This window comes from Condylostylus longicornis, unplaced genomic scaffold (genome assembly GCF_029603195.1).
Source record: "Condylostylus longicornis isolate FDR11 unplaced genomic scaffold, ASM2960319v2 ptg000001l, whole genome shotgun sequence".
Lineage (NCBI taxonomy): Eukaryota > Metazoa > Arthropoda > Insecta > Diptera > Dolichopodidae > Condylostylus > Condylostylus longicornis.
The window spans coordinates 1326901-1348402 of record NW_026577970.1 but is presented as its reverse complement, the minus strand read 5'-3'; the positions used below and the strand labels follow the sequence as shown (position 1 = coordinate 1348402).

Sequence of the window (21502 nt, the reverse complement as noted above, 5' to 3'; positions counted from 1 at the left end):
TTAAAAACTCCTTCTTTTGACAAAAGACGAAAACTGGATTTTTTAACAGACTTCTTTTTAAAAAACTCCTTTAAGAACTTTTCTGATTTTAAAACTTTAGATTTTTTCTCAGTACTTAACGTAAAAAAATTTTCGCCTTTTCTTAGAGCTCGGTACGGTATTTTCAAAGACACCTTTGCTGCAATAACAATAAGTAAAGTATTGTACTACTAACAGATATAAATTGCTAACATAAAAATACGATAAAATACTGCAAATTATTGCAAACCACTAACAAAATTGTGTTCATTGCAAAAATGAAATTCTATTTTATTTAATTTTTTTTTTAATTTTTTATTTTTCATATATTTTTTATTTTCATAATTTTTAATTTTTTTTGCATTACATTTTTAATTTTAATTATATTGTTTTGTTTGTTTTATTAAATTTAATAAGCATCTTTATTATTTATTTTTGATTTATTTGAATATATCTTTTTTTATTATTTTTTTTTGTTTTATTAAATATAATAATAATATCCTTACACACATTCTAGCTTTTTTTTATTTTTCAATTTTGTTACTATTTTGAAAAATTTTGTATTAATATTTTTATCTTGCTTTTTATTTTAAATATGTAAATATTTATAAAAAAAAATTAAAACAAACGTAAAACTGTTAATTTATGTTGTGTCTATATGTATATTTAATATAAATACAAGTGGTAGTGAAATTTGAAACTAATTACGAAAATAAATTCTTTTTTTATTTTTTGAATAATATTAGTAAATTTCAATGTTCAGAGAGTTTACTTGACAAAAAAATATTTTAATTTTCTGGCAGAAACAGTATGTGTTCGCATATGAATAAATTGACGTTCTGCAACTTTTTATGAGTGCTGATGAACTTTAAAGAAAAGTGCTAAAAAAGTTGATATTTAACCCAGAATGAGTTTTAAAAATTTACTTCCAATCGTATAATCAACATTTTCAACTTTTAATGAATCTTTTTAATTGAATCGCAATTAAGTTAATTAAATATTTATTACTAAGTTTGTAAATAAAAACGAGGATAAGATACCAATAAGTTAAATTATTTTACCAACAAATAAAATTAAGCCATAAAAGTTAATATAAAATGTACAAAATGATGTATCTTAAATATCATAAATTCAATGAATATAATAACTATGACAGGTTCTATAATAATACGATTATTAACGCTATAATAATTTCAAAAAATGAATTTCTTATGCAGTTTAAAAAATTTTTTTTAATATAAAAACAAAAAATTGTACTTAATTGCAGAAAAATTTGAATGATATTTTCAATCAGAAATCTTGTTGTAATCAGAAATGTAAGACAATTTGTTGTTATCAAATGCAAAAACTGATTTATGTTGTTTGACAACAAAAGTTTGATAATTGTTAATATCAAAATTTATAAAAAAAAAACATGTGCGTTAGCAAACAATACAAATATGACATTTTTGATAACACAAATGAATGCTGACAGAATATTACAATATATTATAATTATTTGATATACCTATATACATATATAAATTTTTTAAGAATATGAATTCAGAAAATATTGTAATTTTTACCATTTCAAACACAAGATTTATGCTTAAATGCTATTACGATAATCATAAGAAAAGTTATTATTTGTTTAATAATTGGGGATATTTGATAAAAATTTGAAAATTAGTTTTAAAACTACTTTAGATCATGAAATTTCATACTTTTAAACTCAATATAAGTTTAATAAAATTTAAAGTCAGAAACTAAAATAAAACAAATAATTTTTTTAATGTAAAATAATCAAAAAGAAAATTTTTATTATTTTTTTAATATTTTTACAGTTTCATACGCAATTTAATATATTAATTTTTTTCCTCTTTTAATGCAATAATAATAATCAGGTATTATATACATACATATATTTGTTTTTATTTTTCCAAAATATAGTTTCAAAATTCTTCGTTAATGTACGAATTAAATAATAAAGTTTCAAATACGTATAATTTGTTCATACTTATATTTAAAAATAAAACTTAGATGGCTGCTTTGAAAACGCTCACAAACATTCTAATAGCTTAATTAAAGATAAAAAATATGAAGAATTAAAATACAAAATAAAATAAATTAGGTTGCAATTTAATTTAGTTTTCAACATAAAGTATGTTTTTAAATATGTATATATGTATATTTGTGGATTGCATCAAAAAAAAATTATTTTAAATTAATTAAAATAAAGTAGCTATTGGAGCAAAAACTTAATTAGTGTTTAACTAATAAGATTTATGTTTTTTTTGCTATTCTGCTTTCATTCACTAATGATTTAATTCCAGAAATTAAACATTATATGTTAGAAGAAATATGCATAAAAATTTGTTTTTCAATTATGCATATTAAACGAATTGCCATTTCTATAAAAGATTTTTAAAAAATCAATATAAAAATCAATATAAATAAATGTTATTGTTGTATTCATTTTTATAATTTTCTTATTTGATTTCTGAAAATTCAATTAAAATATAAGTCGAAAATCATGTTATTAATGTTTAATAGCACTTATTAAACTATTAGAAATAATAGAGCTTTCTAAATTTCAATAAAATCGCATTTCTATCTCTAAATAAAAAAAAAATGAAAAGCTTTAAAAATTGATGAACACTTAAGAGTTTTTTTTATTAAATATATAATTTAATTTAATTTTTTAAAACAGATAAAAAATTTTTTTTTTTTAAATATTACAGAACTTTCCAAATTTTCTCCACTCTTGCCTTTTTATTATTAATTCATGACTCATCATAATAAATTAATTGTACCACAATGACTTTCACCGTTCGATCAGAATATTTTTATTTAACTACATTGTTGCAATTTTTCTTTAGTAAAATTTCGATACATTAATGAGTTTTATTTATTCCATCGATCGCATTTTCACTTAGTATAATATTCTGTATATTGTATATACATATTATAAACTGAATTTTGAAAATTATTCATTCATTTTACAAAAAATTAACGATATCTTTTTCATAAATTCTCATATATAGAAACTTTTTATTATAAATGTGATGTTTCTATTCTTATTGTTTTGATTTTGTTTTACATCTCAAAATATCTTCTGATTAGCTGCTTTGGATAAAAATTGTAAATGTTATTTAATTTTTCTTTTATTGCAATTTCACGTTTTCGTTTCTTTTTTTTGTTGTTGTATTCTTATTAAATAAAATTTAATTTTAAAATTATACAAATATGTCTTATATAATATTAATATACTATAAATACAAACATATATTTATATAAATATTATTACTTATACGATATATAAAAATTAATTAAAAAAAATTAACAAAAAAAGAAAAATAATAATAACTAAGCCAAAATTATTTTGCCTTTGATGACAATGAATTAATTGTTTTGTTTTTTACAAAATTTCTGATGTCCGAATTTTGTTTGATGTTCTCATTTTTAAATTTTTTTAGTTTTTGGAGGGAAAGTCTTAACATTTGTTTTATTTTTTAAATTTTGTTTTTCATTAATTATATTTTTTTTTGACTTCTCTCAAACTCTACTTTTCTTAATGTGTATTGTTTAACTGGAATAAAAGAAACAGAAAAGAAAAAAAAAATAATATATGAAAATTTTGATGTAATAAATAAATTTTTTGTTAAAATTTTTTTCTTAAAAATAAATATGAAAATATTTTCAATTAAAGGACATTTATTTACACAATATGTATGTATATAGTTTAAACCATATATACATATATACTTTTAATAAAGTCCCATTTCTTAGCCAATTCCATTGTGAAAAAGAAAACAAAAATTTAAATGACTTCTATGAATACAAATTAAATTATATTTAAATATGCAAAAATACATGATATATTAAGAATTTAATTTCTTTTTAGATTTGGGACATATAATTGAAATAATATTGATCGAGAGTTAATATTATTTCAATTATGTGTTACAAATATAAAATTGTATTAAAAGTTCAGTAAAAGACTTCATTTGTCAACAAATGTATAATGTAAAGTAGAACCAAGCATAAAATTTAAAGTCGCGTATAATACATATTTAAAATATAAATCGAACACGAAACATAACATAATCTTAAAAACTTTATTAATGAATAAACTATGGCGTTAAAATTTTAAAATTAATCATTTTGTATAATATGCGTTAGAATTTGTATTAAAAAATTGAATTTATTTTAAATTTCATCAAAAACATTATGTGTACAATAAAATATACCAATTTTAAATAAATAGACAATTTAAACAAATCTAGAATTTTTTAATATAAATGTATGTATGTATGTAAAACGTTAAATGTTATTCCTATTAAAAACCAAACGTAATTTAATGTTTATTCTGAGTGAACTTTACAAAAAAGGGCAAGGTAAAAATGATAATTTATAAATCTTATAATTAATTTTTAATAACTAATTATAAAATTTTTATAATTCAATTTGTATTCAAACAATAACAAAATAAAACTTATTTTATTAAAATATAATATTTTTTAATTTCGTTTTTGTTTTTAATTAAAACTAATCTTATTACTATTTTTATTTATTTAATAATGAAAGTCTAATATGAATAGTATACAAAAATTAAAAAACTAAAAAACAAAAATAAGGATCAGTACATAAAAACTAATAATTTAAAAAAAAACAATAAAGTGAAACATAAATATGTTTAAATAAAATAATAAATTCAATAATAAAAATTTTTGTGAATATTTTTAAACATCATGTGATCAATTAAAATTTATTTATTGATTAAACATCCAAAAATGTGAATTTTTATATCTATATTCAAACTTTTATTTACATTATATAAAAATCAAATCAATAATGAAGTGCAAGAAAATAAACAATTGAAGTATCAAATATTTTTTGTTATATATAAAATTTTTGCAATATTTGTGATTTCACTATTATGCAGAGTATAGTTAATAAAATATTTTATACATAGATAAAAATATAAGGATATTATAAATATTTATCGATTTTCTAATTTTTTTTTAATCTAAGGTTTAATAGTTTTAATTTTTCTTGTTTTCTTAACTATTTAGTTAACACATTATTATATTTTGCTTGTTCTTTTTATAATGACGCACATTAATAAATATTTTTATTACAATTATAAATTTTGATTATAGTGCTACCCAACAATATTTTAATTAATTTGCTTTATTATTCGATTATGTTAATTATATAAATGTATTATGATTTTATTCTATCTAGAAAATAGTAACAATTTTCAATTGGTTTCAATTAATTTTAATAGAAATATAATGTTAACTGTGCGTGCACATTTCTTTTTAATGTTTTATTGCTGATTTTAATTAGAAATGATAAATGTTCGTTAGCATTAAAATGATATATGTACATATTAGAAGTCGTTATGTTAAAAATACAATAAATTGTAAAATGTGAGAAATTAACACACAAAATTAAAAAAAATATTTAAATTATGATTTATTATAAATGCATAAAATCAACGTGAATTTAAAATTTTTCTTTTTTACTTTTTTAAAAACGAAAAAATCTTACCTTTATATTTTTGAATGTTATTATTTTAATTTTAGATACACATTATGTAACACTTTTTCATATAAAATTATAAAATTTTCATTTTTTTCATGGCTGTAGCATTATGTATATTATTTCAACACTAATTCAACAGAAATTATTTTTCCAATTTCTCTGATTTAACTTCGATGTAAATTCTCAATAAGATTAAATAATTTATATGTATATTTAAATTTTTAAGGGCTTATTTGAAAAAAAAAAAATAAAATATTTCAAAATTTAGAAAATTCGCTAATGTCTAACGTCAAAATTGATATTAAATAGGACAAGATAAAAATAAATTCAAGCTTGTTGTTATTTACTATAAGTATTACATGAATTTTTTCAATAACTTGTATTTATCTATTAATTAAAAATTTTGTATTTGCAACTTGTCAATTTATTGTCTCTTTAAATATTTTTTAACAAAAATATTAAATCCTCTTCGAAATTCTTATTAAATTCATTAAAACAGAATTTAACGTGGAAAAATTGGAAAAACAAAAAATTCTTTTCAGATATAATAATGCATGTATTTTCTTTTATTTTCTACATTTTTAGTTTGTCGTACGAATTATCACATTCATTATATGTAATACTTTTTTGATTGGAATTAATGGTTAAGAGAAAAATTAAAAAGAAACTTTAATTTTTAAAGTTAACTTGATTTTTGTATCTAATTTTTATGAGATAAACTAAAATAAAATTGAGAAATTTTTTTTTATTCAAAAAATTATAGAACTAATTAGAAAAACAATAAATCTTATTGTTATTATGAAAATTCAAATTTTTAAAGTAATCGAAAATGTTTAACTTTCTAAAGTAATCAAAATCAGGCTAGAAGAATAAGATCACTAGATGCAAACTTTTCGAGTATTTTTAAAATAATCCCATTTTTGAAAACGTAAATCAAATTACTGTAAATGTAATTTTATAGTAATGTATAATTTGCAAGTTGCACAGTTTGATAGTTGTAGAATTTGTAAAATATCCTTAGAATAGGTAAACAGCACTAATAAATGTTATATTAATAAATTTATGTTAATTATATTAATATATTCACATATTAACATATTTTCTTTTTTCTTTTAAACCATAATGTAATTATTAAAGATTCATGTATACGTTTACAATAATTTTTTTTTAATTTCTTCATAGAATAATAAGTAAGACATAGTATATTTCAAATTTTATCATTCAACATCGTCATAATTATCTTGATAGCTTATTTTACTTTTTTTTTTTGTTTGAAAAGTGAAACATTCTACAATTACATATTATACGGAAAATGCTATGCACAGTAAATGTTAAATTTTTTTTAAATATTTTATTCTAGACTTATAAAAATTGTGTAAATTTATTTTTACTTTTCTATATAAAAATGCAAAATTGTTTCGATTCTAATATTTAAATTGTTTTTAAATAAAAAAAATATTCATAAATATTTTAATTTTACGAAGTAGTGTTAAGAGTATATTATAATTTCATAAAAATAAATAAATTAGTATTAGTATAATGAGAAATTCTGATACTTCAAATCTAGATAGTTGAAGCTAAATGTACATAAGAAAATGTTAATATACAGGGTGTTTCGCATAAAGTGGCATTTCGGGGATGCTTCTTTCATCAATTTCGAGCTAAAAATTGTATTAGTTGATTAAAATTTATTTACTCGTTTTCAAACTAGCGCCTATAGCAAAAAAGATACCAGATTTTTCCTGCACACAAGTAAATGTTTATAACTTCGGAACCATGCGACATAAAGTAACTATCACCCCGATCACTTAATTCTACTTTTACACAAACTAACATTAACACAACCATACAATTTTTTGATGGAAATTGATCAAAGAATCATCCATGAAATTCATCCATGAGTGTTTCCTGCGAAACACTCTGTATAAATATATTTATATATGTAAAGTAGTTAAATCAAATAAATACCGGATATTAAATAACTAAATTGCTAAATGTGTATTATAGGAATATATTACGTACAATTAAGGAACTTGAAAAACGTCTTAATTAACCACACGACGAGAAATTCAAATATTTGCGAGTATTTTCCTTTTTAAACTATTTTTTATGTTTAATATTTCAATATTAATTTTTTAAAAATTTTATATACGTTTTAATTTTTTTTTTCTTTCTTTTCATCAATAAGGTAAAAAAAAATGTTACACTGGTTTAATACTTTTTAAGAATTTTATTTTAAATCTAATTTTTTGTTTAGCTTACTATCATGTTGAAGTTGTCATTTTAAATGCACGTACAATCAATAACATATAAATTTATAAATATTATGTTTTGCATTTTATCGAAAGCAAAACATAAACGTTGTAAAATTAGGATTTACTTAAGTGCAAAATAATAAACTTTTATTATCTACTAAAAGTTAAAAGTTTTAAAGAAAAAAAATTTTTTTTTGTATATTTATTAAATAAGAACAAGGCAAAGAAGCTAAAACGTTAAATAAAAATTTAAATATAAAAATGATGGCAAAGGCAAAAAGCATTTTAAAATCAAAATATTTATATTTCTATGTAATATGTTATTATCAATTTATTTTCATTCGTTTATTGATAAAATTTTACTTAAATTTCTTTACTATTTCTTATTATAAATATTTTATCTTTTACTATATGTATAATATTATTGTAGCTACATAATAATTTTATATTTCTTTTTTTTGGAAATCGAACACATTTCAGATGCATATATGTATTTTCATTTTATTAAATTTTATAAATTATACATAAAATTGTACATAAAAAATTCAATAATTATTATAAAAGGGTTATTTTATTTACGAGTAAAATAAAAATTATTGTTAAAATAAAAATTAAACAAAAAAATTTTTTTTCAAAGAAATGTCATTTTCGCTATATAAATAATCAGAAAAAATCTATAAATTTTAATTGTAAGAGAAAGGCAGCAAAATTGTCAAGTTTTTAATTAGTAATAAAATAATATAAAAATAATATATGTATATATTTTGTGGACAAGATAACAAATTAAACTCAGAAATCATAATTCAGCAATCAATTTACTTCTAATTAAAAAAAATAGTTTGTATGTAAAAATTTGTACACAAACATGTACAAAAAAATGCTCGTTTTTTTTGGAAATTTATTTTAATTTTTTTTTTAGAAATTCAAAAACATAAATTATGTTTTATGTTATAAAACTTAATCACAATTCTTTCACTATTTTCTAAAAATTAATTCAAACTCTGTTTTATTTTATATTCCATAAGCTAATTTAAAAGAATTTTTTCTTTATTAAAAGACTGAAACCGTTTCCTTTGTACCGATTTCGTATTTAAATCTTAAGCTTCAGACTTACATATAAAAAAAACCGATGATTTTGCTGAAAAATGATTATAAAACATAGGATTTCTACCAAAATGTAGATCTAAAGTCAATTTGGCTTATTCAGTAATTGAAATTGTATTGCTAAATAAATCAAATTGATGATAGATCCGCATTGTGGTAGATGTTCATATTTTTAAACAATTTTGTTTTGTATTTCGATTATTAGAGTTTCAATTTTACTAGTCTCAAAATAATAAAATGTTTAAAAAATATTTCTTTTTTGATGTAAGATTAAAATGAGTGAAGTTATATTGAACATGTAAGTTCTAAAACATTTTTTATTTAACTAAAAAAAAATTCAAACAACCTGGTTGAACATGAATAAAATAAATTTATAAATAGTATCTTGCAGTAAAAATAAAAGAAAAATATCCCTAATATAATAAATTATTATTCAACCCAATAACTTTTTTACTGTATTCTTACTTATACTTTAGAAATTATTGGGAATTAATATTTTTTCAATTATTGTGAAAAGAATAGAGTGTATGCATAAAATTATACATATAATATTTAGAAAAGTTAATAATACAATTCTCGATAATATTAAAAAAAATAATATTGTAGATTGCACAGAAGCAAATAATTTCTTATTAATTTTAAAAACAGTTTAATATGTAATGTTTATATATTTATGTACATATATTTATTTTAAAGTCATTTCATTTTGTTTTTTAATTTTTTTTTGTATTATTTTATATTTGACAATAAAATTGGCAGACAAAAGTTATTTTTTTTTTGTTTTATTTATTTGTTCATGTAGCGTCGACCTATAGGTGATTTAATGTATCTTATTTTGCGCACTTTTCAGAAGATAGAAAAAACTCTTTTATTTTAATTTCATTTCTAATTTAACTAATTTACAAAGTTTTTTGATAGTAACAGTTTCACGCGTGATTAAAATAAAAACAAAAAAAAAAAATTAATTCTAATATATTACTTGTTAGATTCATTTTGTCACAGCAATAATTTTTATATTATTTTGCAGTTACGCTAAGAGACTATTTATGGAAGTAGAGAAGTGTTAATATCTACGATGAACAAAACATGAACAATTTAATTCACAAAATATGCATAAAAAAAATTTAATATCTTTAATTAATAACAATTAGGAAAAATTCAATTATCTTTTTCAAAATGAGGAATATTATCATATAATTTTTTGATATTAGTTTTTAAAGGGTGTGAATATAGCCATTTATTGTGTTAACTTTTTAATGACGCTTCATGTATTTACTTAAAGTCTACCAGCTTATTAATTGCGATTGTTGTTTTTTTTCTACTATCGAAGTAAATTCATAATGGAAAGTAAATTTAATTTCTATTTGACAGCCAGGTGTGTATTTTATTACCTTAATATGGTTTACAGAAGAGTCCATCACTTTCTGTTCAAGTCGAATCGATAGGTACACCAAGTTCTCGTTATAGTTTTGGACGAAATCAAAGTTAATTCTTTTTTAATTCACAAGCGATTGGTCCAGCTTTTATTAAATGGCTTCACCTTAAATATCTAAATGTTTTTTTTTAGTTAAAAATTTATTAAAAGTTATCGAACTCCTAATAACTTTTTTAAAGTGACACTTAATTTACATCATCCCTACTTATCTTTTTAGTCGGTGTAGATACGTTATTTCATTAAAAATTTTTGTTTGAGAGCAGATACGGTTTTTTTGGCGCCTTTTTTAAAAATATTTCATATAAACTCAAAAAACTGAGTAATACAGCGTATGTGCATTTTTACAACAATTATTTTGGCGTTAAAATGTCAAAATCTAGATACATTCAATCACTTTTAGGTCGACAATAAATAGAGTAAATATATTTATGTATATATAATTTAATATTTTAGATTGAAAATAATAAAATATTGGTGTAAAAATCTGAATTAAATTTTTCGATGTGTATCAAACTTTAACTATCAATTAAAACTTCAAAAACCATTTATTGAATGTTAATCTTAAATTGTTATTATTTATTTATCCATAATTTAGACTCACTAATCTTTTGATGAATCTAAATTATGGATATCTCTTTTCTCACTAAATTTTTTCAAAAACTAAAAGTTTATATTAGATTTCAAACTGTACCGAGTTACAATTTATAATATATTATACAATACAATTGTATAATATATTATACAAAAAATATACAATACAATTGTTTATAACAATACCTTTAAAAATATTTGAATGTTTTGTTGAATCAAATATTTAACACTAAATAGATAATCAAGAAAAAATTGTAATATTTTCAATCTAAAATGATAATTAAATTTTTTTATGTAAATGTACCTACATATTAATTATATAAATACAATTATATGCAAATTAAATTTTATTTATTATATTAGATATTAATAAATTATTATAGTTACTTTAAATAAATTAGAATGAATGCATTTTTTTCATTTTCAATACGTAAAGTAAAATTTAATAAATTGTGTTTGGTTTTTTCTTTATTTTTAAATTTAGATTTAATAAAAAAAAAGTTTCTTTTTCTTTTTCAATTTTTAATCTTAAAATACTAAAAAATGAAAAACAATCTATATATTAATATATTTTTAAAGTTTATTTACTTTTTCTTCAGCGTAAAGAAGGATCGTCTCTTTGGTTCATCCTTTTGTGATGATGCTGGTAATGTCATTGAACGTCCTTCACCACTTGTTGCACTATCTGTTTGCGATTTAAGGGCACCCACCCACTGGTTCATTTCTGAATCATCATGTGCTTGTAAAAGGAATTCTCCACCATTTGCTAATCTATTTGTTATACACATAAGTAGAAAAAAAACATGAAAAAAGAGAAAATAAAAACAATAAAAAATTACAAAATTATCAAAATTTTTTACTTTATTATTTATAATAAATAAAATTCAATAAAATTTTGTGTTTCTATAAAACTGTAAAATAATGAAAATTTATTATTGATCAAGTAATAACTTGTGTCAATATGTATTAAGAAGCAATTGATGAAAGAGAAAATTTGAATCGAATTTTAGTAATAGGAATTGTAATAATTTTATAATATAAATTTTTATTCAATAGATAATTATGTACAATTCCAAAATTACCGCATGGAAAGCTGCAACGAACCTGAATTTTCAAATGTATGTTGTTGGAACTAAAACAAAAAATGTAACAATACGTGCCGCAGAGGCAATGTTATAATTTTGATAGCTACATGACCAATAGAACATAAATATATATGAAATATAATGTTTATTTATTTAGTTTGCGTGATAACTTAAAGAAATTCCTTTTAAATCCTTAACACACAATTAGTATGTGTTTTATATTATATTAAAAATCACTTTAAGTCTAGTATAAAAGTATAGAAGAACACTAGAAGTATAAAAATATTAACTTACTTGATTCTGAAGACATGTTTCTTTTTTGTATAGTCACTAGCAATAGCAATATTTGCACCTTGTAAATCTAATGGTAATTCACCACGATACGTTTGTTCTGGTACAGCTTTCGATGCCTTTTGATCCTTAAAGAATGTTATACGACCAGCACGTGCTACAACATATACCTAAAATAAATATTAAGTTGAATATATATATATAATTATTATTACATTATATATATTATTAAACATATACGCCATATTTATAACATATACGCTATAATTTATAAAAAAAAAAGAAAATGAAAAGAATTACTTTGTCCCATGATCGATTTGATGATCTCTTGGTTGTTGATTCCCATTCGTGTTTCCTTGTTAATGTACCTTCAACACCTTCCTCGGAACCAGGTGTTGTTCGTTCTGAATTAATTTCATGGTTTTACATGAATTATTTTAAAAAGTAGAACAAAAAAACCAAATAAATAAAAAAAAAGTATTAAGATTAGAAAAAAGTAATTTTTTTAACTAAACTAAATATTTTTTTTACAAAAATTAAAATTTATTCCGTTTCTTTTTTTTGTTCAAATAAACTAAAATATTTTAACTTTAAAGCACTTAAAATAAAAATTATACAAATTTTTTCGTTAAAATATTAAACTAAAACCAAAACTTATATTGAAAAAAAAAATATTAATTATAAATAAAAGTTCTTACAATAATTAAATTGAAAAATAATGTTTCTTTAACTATATATTGTGGTGTGCTGATATTTAAACAAAAAAAAAAAGATAAAAAAATGCCCCTAGTAAAAGCTTAAATCTTTTTTATTTCAATTCTTTGTTATTATAATTTTCTTTACTACGTTACTATATCGCTCTGCATTCTAAAAAACAATAAAGACTGAAAACAAAAAATTTTTTCAAATGAAAATTCTTACTATCTCGATGACCTATAATTAAATCCCAAGGATCCGAATGGGAGTGTCCTAGGACTAAGAGAAATAAAACAAAAGAAAAATCTCATTTCAATGGAATTAGGAAGACAACAACATTTAAGGATTAAAAAATAACCTAAAATCAAAATTTTTCTATTACATTAAACTTTTCCTTAAAAATATTTATTGAACTATACATATTTTTAAGGATATCAGAATCTCACTTAAGATTTGTAAATTATTCTGCAATTGACTTATTTATTTTGGTTATTATATTCGTGCAATATTTAAATATTATTATACTTGATTATTAGTCAATCGATAATTATTTTATTTAAAACATCTATCAATTAAAGAAAAAAAGACAAAAGAATGAAATTATTATTATTATTAAAAAAAAAGGCAAAAAGGCAAAAATAACTTTTGAAATGAATTAACAAAAAAAAAATCTTAATGAATTTTAATGATGAAAACAATGTTTATATGTTTCAAAAAAACAAACAAAACATCTACATACGTACTACAAAAAATAAATAATGATTGAATTAACAATTAAATGACTAGAAATAAACATACATTTAATTTAAAAGAATAATGTTATGCGATGGTAAAAAATTGTTTATATTTTACCAACTTTTTTTAACTCTTATAATTAAAAGAAAAGACTTACATGCTATTATATACTTAATTTAAATACTTCTCAAAAAAAAAAAACGTGTAAATTATTAGAAAAGTATAATCGAAAAAAGAAAATGGAATAAAATTGTTTTTTTATTCAATTTTCTTTTTTACGAAGTAAATATATTTTATTAATATGTTTAAATTATATATTAAATATATATTAAAAAACACAAACTATTTATTGAATTATTAAAAAAAACAAATTAACAAAAACAAAAATATAAAAAATACTTTGGTATTTTTATTAATTTCTACCTTCATCGTCAGAATCATCACCCGCTTTTGAGCTACGTTTCCATCTGAAACTTCTGAATGGACTTTTTGAACGTGATCGCCTTCCAATGCGTAATGTCCCACCCCTACTACTGCTACCCCCACTATCAATAAATGGCGATGTTGGTGTGCTACCACCACTACCACCAACACTACCAGATCCAACCATAATTGGTGTTGCTGAATGACGTAAGGAAACAGCTGTCAAGAGACCATTCTTATCAATTTCTTTCAAAAATCATTATTGATCATCAGAATTCATATTTTTCAATTGTTTTAAGAAAAAAATTTTAATTTTAGAACATTTCACCATTTTTATTTTATCCCATCAACAAAAAAAAAGATGTTTTTTTTTTTTAATTTTGTTTTAATAATATTGTTTGATGTAGGGTTTTGCATCAAAAAGGCGATTCACCATATATATATATACAAATGTTAAATGCAGGATTTGAATTTTTTTCGGAAAATTTCCGCCAGAAATACAAAAATCCCCGATTTTGAGTCCATTAAGCATAGTTGAGGCATTTAAAGAATTGTAGTTGAAGAAGTTATTGATAGAGTTGTCCATAACCCAATTTTATTTTTTTACACAATTTTTTTATGTTGTTAGTTTTTGAAATAATAATAAAACAAAAATAAAGTGCATGCACAAAAGTTCAAGTTAAAAAATATTTTGGTATCCAAACAAAAACATTAAAAAATAATAATTTGAATCTTAAAAAATTAACAAATAGTAAAATCTCGTTTATTCATAAAAAGCAATCAGATCACGTTTAATGTATTATTATTAACATTACATACCTTTTAAGTACTAAGTTCACTCAATTTAATCAAGGGTTTTATACCCTACGAATAGACATTTAAACTAAAAAATGTTGCATGGGGTTTGGGCGTTTGGCGGGTTTTTGTTCTTATTGATTATTAAATTGTTTAATGATTAAACGAGCAAAATAGTATTGCAAATTTCCTGTTTATTTCAAATGAAATTGGTTGTTTTACCGCAAAATTTGAAAAGTTTTAAAAGTCAGAATAAAAGAGAAGGAAAGCTTTTAATGAAATAAATTGAAATTTTACTATTTACTAACAATAAATATAAATTTACTAACATTATGAACAAATATTTTTAATCACGTTATGTGTAATATTCTCAAATCAAAATTTCTAGATTTTATATACTTCAATACAAATTTTTACAAAATTTCTTTCCATATAGCAATAGCAAAATTGAATACAGTAATTCAATATAGTTAATCAATTAAATTAAAAAAAAATTAAATTATTTTAGGAGAAGTTGCTTACCAAGGAAATACGCAATTTCATAGCAAAATATTTGATTTCTTAGATATTAAATTTCAAACAATTGTATAATTTTTAATTATTGTTTGTTACACAATTATTATTTTACTTACTTGAAGAATAACGCTTAGTGACACTACTACCATAGCCACCAGGATACGAGAATTGACCACTTGAATATCTTTTTGTTGAATCCTGGGGTGATAATATTCTTATATGTGCTTTTAACATTTTAAGTAAAAAAGAAAGAATCCGCACAAATATATGTATATAGAGAAAGAAAGAGGAAGAGAAGAAATAAATTTTAAAGAAAAAAAAAAAAATATGTTCAAAACAGAAAGAAAAATGAAAATAAAAATAGAATGAAAAATAATTTTTTTTTTTAATTTTTAAAAAGTACTTAAACGAAATTAAGACAATTCAAAATTTCGAGAAAACTAAATTTGCTTAAAGGGAATTTTAAGATTGTTTGTAAATTAATGCCAGAATAATTTATTAAAATTATGAAATTATAAAATTTCCCTTGACCGAGAATAGTCAACGCAATTAAAAATTTGGAGAATCATAATTCGTTTTTATGACATTGTGTTGTCATACAATTTTCAATTAATTTAATAAATTAATTGCATTTAAATCCTACTTTACTAAAAAAATTGTATACATCGAAGTCCAATAGATGTTATGTACCAATACAGTATTACCAATAGCCCAATATTAAATTTTATTTGAAACACTTCGGTGCTTTTATTAAGTTTATTGGCAAAACCATAAAAAAGAGCGCAACATTTTAAGAATTATTATACAAAATATTAGAAGTTTGTTGCTTTATATAATATAATGTTATGTGTGTTTGTAAATATGAAGTAATTTTCTCGAAATTTTTTGTTTATGTACGAGTACATAACTTTTTTAAACAAACAATACATGATGTATAGAATAGAATATATTCTTTTTCCTTTAATCATTTTCAATAAAATCATTATTTATTCGAAATAATAAAAAAAATGAATAAAAATATTGGAATAAGCTCATGAAATAATTTTAAATTAAAGGGAAACCAAAGGAAAAAACTACAAATTTATTATAATGAATGAATGTCAAAAAAGAAAAACATTTTATCTTTTGTTGAATTTATTTATCATAAAATTAAAATAATACTAAAAATGTCAGAAGTATAAATTCTTTCTCTTACCTTTTTTAAGGAGGATCGGGATTTCAAACATAACACAATTGAAAGAAAAAACAAATAACAACATAATATTCTAAATCAAAATACCCTTTGAAGAGGAATAGTGCCTAGCTAAGCGTATGTTTAAAATATTACAATTATTAAAAAAACAAAACACATAAAATATAAAAAATTAAAGTTAACTTTAAAGTTAACTTGCAAATTGACAATATTTTTGGATACCAAATGTATTTAAATGTTAACATAAAATGACAGTATTAACAATAGTTTTTTTAAAACATACATAAGTTAGAACATTTAAGTAAAATGTATGTATTATGTTTCTATCTACAGCACAAAATATTAATGAAATGCAAAGTTATATAAAATCATTAAACAATTTACAATAAAACTATTAAATAAAAATGAAATATGGTGGATATGTTATAAATAATAAATTAAAAAAATCTAATTTTATATTATTTTCATATATTTTTTGTATGATAAAATTTATATGAATATTATAATAGTATTATATAGTTAGATTTAAGCTTTTGATTTTATTTTAAAAAAAACTTAGATATTGTTATATACAGGTGGCAAATAATTTCAGGGACGATAACTCTATGTTGTATGGTTCCGAAGTTATAAGCATTTGTTTATATGCAGGAAAAGTTCGGTACCTTCTTTTTCAACGGGCGGTAGCTCGAAACTGAGTATATTCGCACCAATACAATTTTTTGCTGGAAAATTATCAAAAAATCATCCCTGAAATTATTAGCCACCTTATGCGAAACATAATTTAAAAGTATACACCTAAATGTATACATATTTCATATATGTAATATAAAGGTAACGAATTTATTAATATTGCATAAATACATATTTATATATTTTTGTTACATTTTAAATCAAAAAAATACTATCTTAAACTAAATAAAAACTATAAAATTATGTGAAAGAACTTGTAGTGTACTATAAAATTATTAATAAAATTATTAATATTTAGAATTTATTACTGGATGTTTTGAAAATTTAATGTTGATTTATTTACTTTTTTTTATTGAGTGAATTTAATTTAAAGTTTTTTGTTTTTTAATTTATCTAAATTTCAATAATTAAAATCAAAAAACGCTTCAGAAAAATAAATTCATTTAAAAAAAAAAAAAAAATTTTTTGGCCCTTTATTTTCAAGAATTCAAGCTAGAAAAAAACTTTTTAACAAATAAAAAAATACACCTGTGCATTTTACAAATTATAAATAAAAGTTTAAAAGTAAAACAAAACAAGAAATTTATTTTTTTTCTTAGTTCTTTTGTAAAGTATTAAGTGGAAAAGCGCAAAAATAATATAATTTGTTTTATTAAACACGTTGAAATTTTTTATAAGATATATATAGTGTAAATATATTATAAAAAATATTGCAAACAAATATTGGTGAACTATTTTCGTTCAATAAATAAAGAAATAACTAATAAAAACAGCGTGTATTTGTGTGTAGTTTTAGTTTTATTAAAAAAAATAGATTTCAAATAACAAAAAAAAAAAACAAAAAATTATTATACACTTTAGAAAAATTTTAACATAAAAATCATTTAAATATCCAATTTTTAAAATTCAGAACAAACAAAAAAAATAAACAGGTAACTTAACATTTTTCATACGGTGGCTCTTTTTTATATTAAATATAAAATCCATAATATTTGCAAATAATATTTTAATTTTAACATTTTATTAGAATTGATTCAAACCAAATATGAAATTTTCGTACTAAAACTCTTTAAAACATTTACTCATTGAAATATTATTTAGGAATTTTGTAAAAATATATTGAATTGAATGATATTAATTATGAATTTGAATTATTAAATTGTTCATTTGAATATAAACAAGCTTTTTCATTTTGCTTGATATGTAATGCAATTTCCCTACTAGAGAAGAAATTATCTCTTACGAAAACGTAATGTTTTTTGGAAGTTTTAAAAGAAACGATTTTCATTAAATTCAATATTAATTAGAGTAGAAACTCAACTAAATATTATTTCTAATATGAAATCACAAATTTCTTTGAAACAGTTAATTAATTTTAACAGTTAATGTTTACACAAATTTCTTTTTGTCTTCTCGTTTACTAAAAAATTAAATTTGCCAAAATGAAGAATTTACGAGTATTTTAGTAGTGATTTTTTTTTAAATTTTAATCAATCTAAACATATGTGAAAATCATTAGACAATAAAATTTATAAAATAAGAAATACGCGAAATAAAAGAATATTTAAATTATATGAAAATTTATGAAAGTAGTATTTAAAAAATTGACTAAATACTCATAAAATAATTCATTCTTAAAAAAGGAAAATTAAATTTTAATCAAACATAAGTTATTAAAAATAAAAATTATAGAAAACGAAAATAAAAATTTCGTAATTAACAATTTATTTAAAACATGAATATAAAAATTATTTTTTCTTTAAAAAGTTATTTCAAAAAGATTATGTTCAATGTTAGGTATACCTGTTTGGGAAACTGGACCTTCTTTTTCTACAGGTGATGCAGCTCTTATAGCAACTGTTACATATATGTTATTTCAATTTTTTTTTCATAATTTTAGCACACATTTATAACGAAAAAAGGTGAAGAGAATAACATAAAAAAATATTTTTTTTTGAAAAATCATTTCACAATATTCCAATAATTGATATTTTTAATTTATTTTTTTTTTGACAAAAAAACAGGAAATTCCAAATAACCAATTAAATAATATATATTTATATACATATGAAGGAGAAACATTATATTTAATAAATTAAATGCGCGCATAAATTACATAAATTACATTGAAATAATTTTTTTGGCAACGAATTACCACACAGTTTTATTTGATTTGTTATGTATAGAGCAATAGAGCAGCGTGTTTTACAGAAAATATCCAATTAAAAAAAGAGAAAGAAAGAATTAGTAGCGTTAGATTTTAAGTTTTTATATAATAACATTATTGTATTTCAGAAGGGTGCCCCTATGTTAAGAACAAAGTATTTATTTTAAGGACAATTAATGAAGTTATTTTAAGAGTAAAATTACTTCATTAAGTAAAACGATAATTAACATTTATTTTTATAATTATTTTAATCTTTACTCTACTTGGGACTAAAAAATCAATTTGTTGATACAAAAAAAAAATTTTGTATTTGCAATTACGCTCATTTTTTGTAATTTTTATCACGGATGTGATAAGATTTTCTACAGAACTCCCATCACATTTACCTTCAATTTGTGTGAAGACTTATGTTTATGTAAAAATCTCTCTTCAATGATTTTCTATTAATCTGACGTAAAAGTCTATTAATTTTTAATTATTAACTTTGTTTAACAACAAGACTCTTATGTGAACAATACGATAAAAACATGGATGTTGTAATTAATATTCATTATGTTCAATGTAATATATATTAAATTTTTGAGTATTGCTTTTATTTCTTTGGATTTACTGGATTTTATGAACTTGAAGAGTGGCTAAAATCTTTTCCAACTTCTCTTTTAATCCAACTTTTTTTTTACTATAAAAAATCCGAAGTTCTCGAGAAACATACTGCACTAAAAACGATTACTTGTACTAGATTGAAATAAAAAAAGTAATACCGGTAATTTTATAAAAGGCAAAACGTGTGTAGATATTTTCTGTTAAAATGCCAAGTTGAAATTGTTTTAATAAGTTTGGAAGGAGTTGAAGATCGAATGTGATGTGATTTCCAGAGGAAATTATGATGGACCTTGTATTATAATAAATTTAATGGCCAACAATTAAATTTATTATAATTCCAGTTTGGAATATTTTGTGAATTGTTTTTAAATTATAAGCATATGTATTCAATAATTTTAATCACAATGAAAATACTAAAAATAAAATCAAAAATTCAATTGATTAATATAAAACCATGTGATCAAATTTACGTCAAATCTATATGCATGTAAAACTAATTTTCTCTTAATGTAGGAGCACCATTTCATATTTTTTATAATTATAACAAAGGAAATGAATAATGAATTTTTAAATTACTGTTAGCCAAATTTTTATAGTTAGATCTTTTTTTTTTTTTTTTTTTTTTTGGAAATTTTAGTTTTTCTTTCCTCTAAGCTTAATTAATTTTAATATTATTTTTACAAGTATTTAAATAAAAAAAAATATGTAAAATAAAGCTTATATAAATATTTTCATATTTTAATTTTTTTCAAGTGTTGAAATTGCTTTTTTCTTTTTTGCATAAATCATTTTAATTTTCTTCTTTTCATTATTTATAATTTTAACTATAAATAAATCAAAAGTAAGTTATTACTTTTCTTCATTTTTCTTAATAATATAAGGTTTACGTAAATAGTAAAAATATAATTTCACTTACCGCCTTCTCTCTTTGGAGAACCAGCAGCATCAGCTTGATCCCTAGCTAATTCAGCCTGTCGCTTAGCTTCAGCTTCAGCTTCGGCTGCAGCTCTTGCGTCTGCTTCAGCTTGTAAACGCTGTCTTTCAGCTTCTTCGGCAGCCTCTTGCCTTCTCTTCAATTCTTTGAGCTCAAACTTTTTTATTTATGATATAAAAATTAATTTTTTATCCAAAAATTTATAGTTCTAAAAACTTAAGTAATTTACCGTGGTCAATCGCTCTAAAGCACTAAAACGTTCTTCTTGCGCAGCAGCAGATTTTTCGAATGCTTCATGTTTCTTAATTAAATTTTCAACTTCATCAATTGTATGTCCTAATTCTGTTGACATAAGATATGGTTCTTGGGCTATTAACCATGCTTCCGCAACGGCAGCATCACGAGCGAATTGATATACTTCCAAAACTAATGAAAAAAAATGC

At 20.8% G+C, this 21502-nt stretch overlaps 1 protein-coding gene across 10 annotated transcripts in view; it reads right to left on the bottom strand.

Moving 5' to 3' along the window:
- Positions 1-2645: 2645 nt before the first annotated feature.
- Positions 2646-21502, bottom strand: part of LOC129619008 (spectrin beta chain) — a 119741-nt gene continuing 100884 nt past the window's right edge. For 6 of the 10 annotated variants that reach the window (XM_055534170.1, XM_055534311.1, XM_055534091.1 and 3 more), the window contains 7 exons: positions 21289-21485; positions 21042-21216; positions 14163-14381; positions 12609-12712; positions 12312-12478; positions 11521-11703; positions 2646-3586 (listed from right to left, as the gene is read on the bottom strand). In XM_055534170.1, the coding sequence (XP_055390145.1) occupies positions 3583-3586; positions 11521-11703; positions 12312-12478; positions 12609-12712; positions 14163-14381; positions 21042-21216; positions 21289-21485 (1049 nt within the window). In that variant the 3' untranslated portion in view covers positions 2646-3582. Of the gene's footprint in view, positions 3587-10073; positions 11704-12311; positions 12479-12608; positions 12713-14162; positions 14382-15589; positions 15698-19158; positions 19213-21041; positions 21217-21288; positions 21486-21502 lie in introns of those variants that run through there. The other 4 variants (XM_055534561.1, XM_055514758.1, XM_055534618.1 and 1 more) reach the window with 4 other exon arrangements.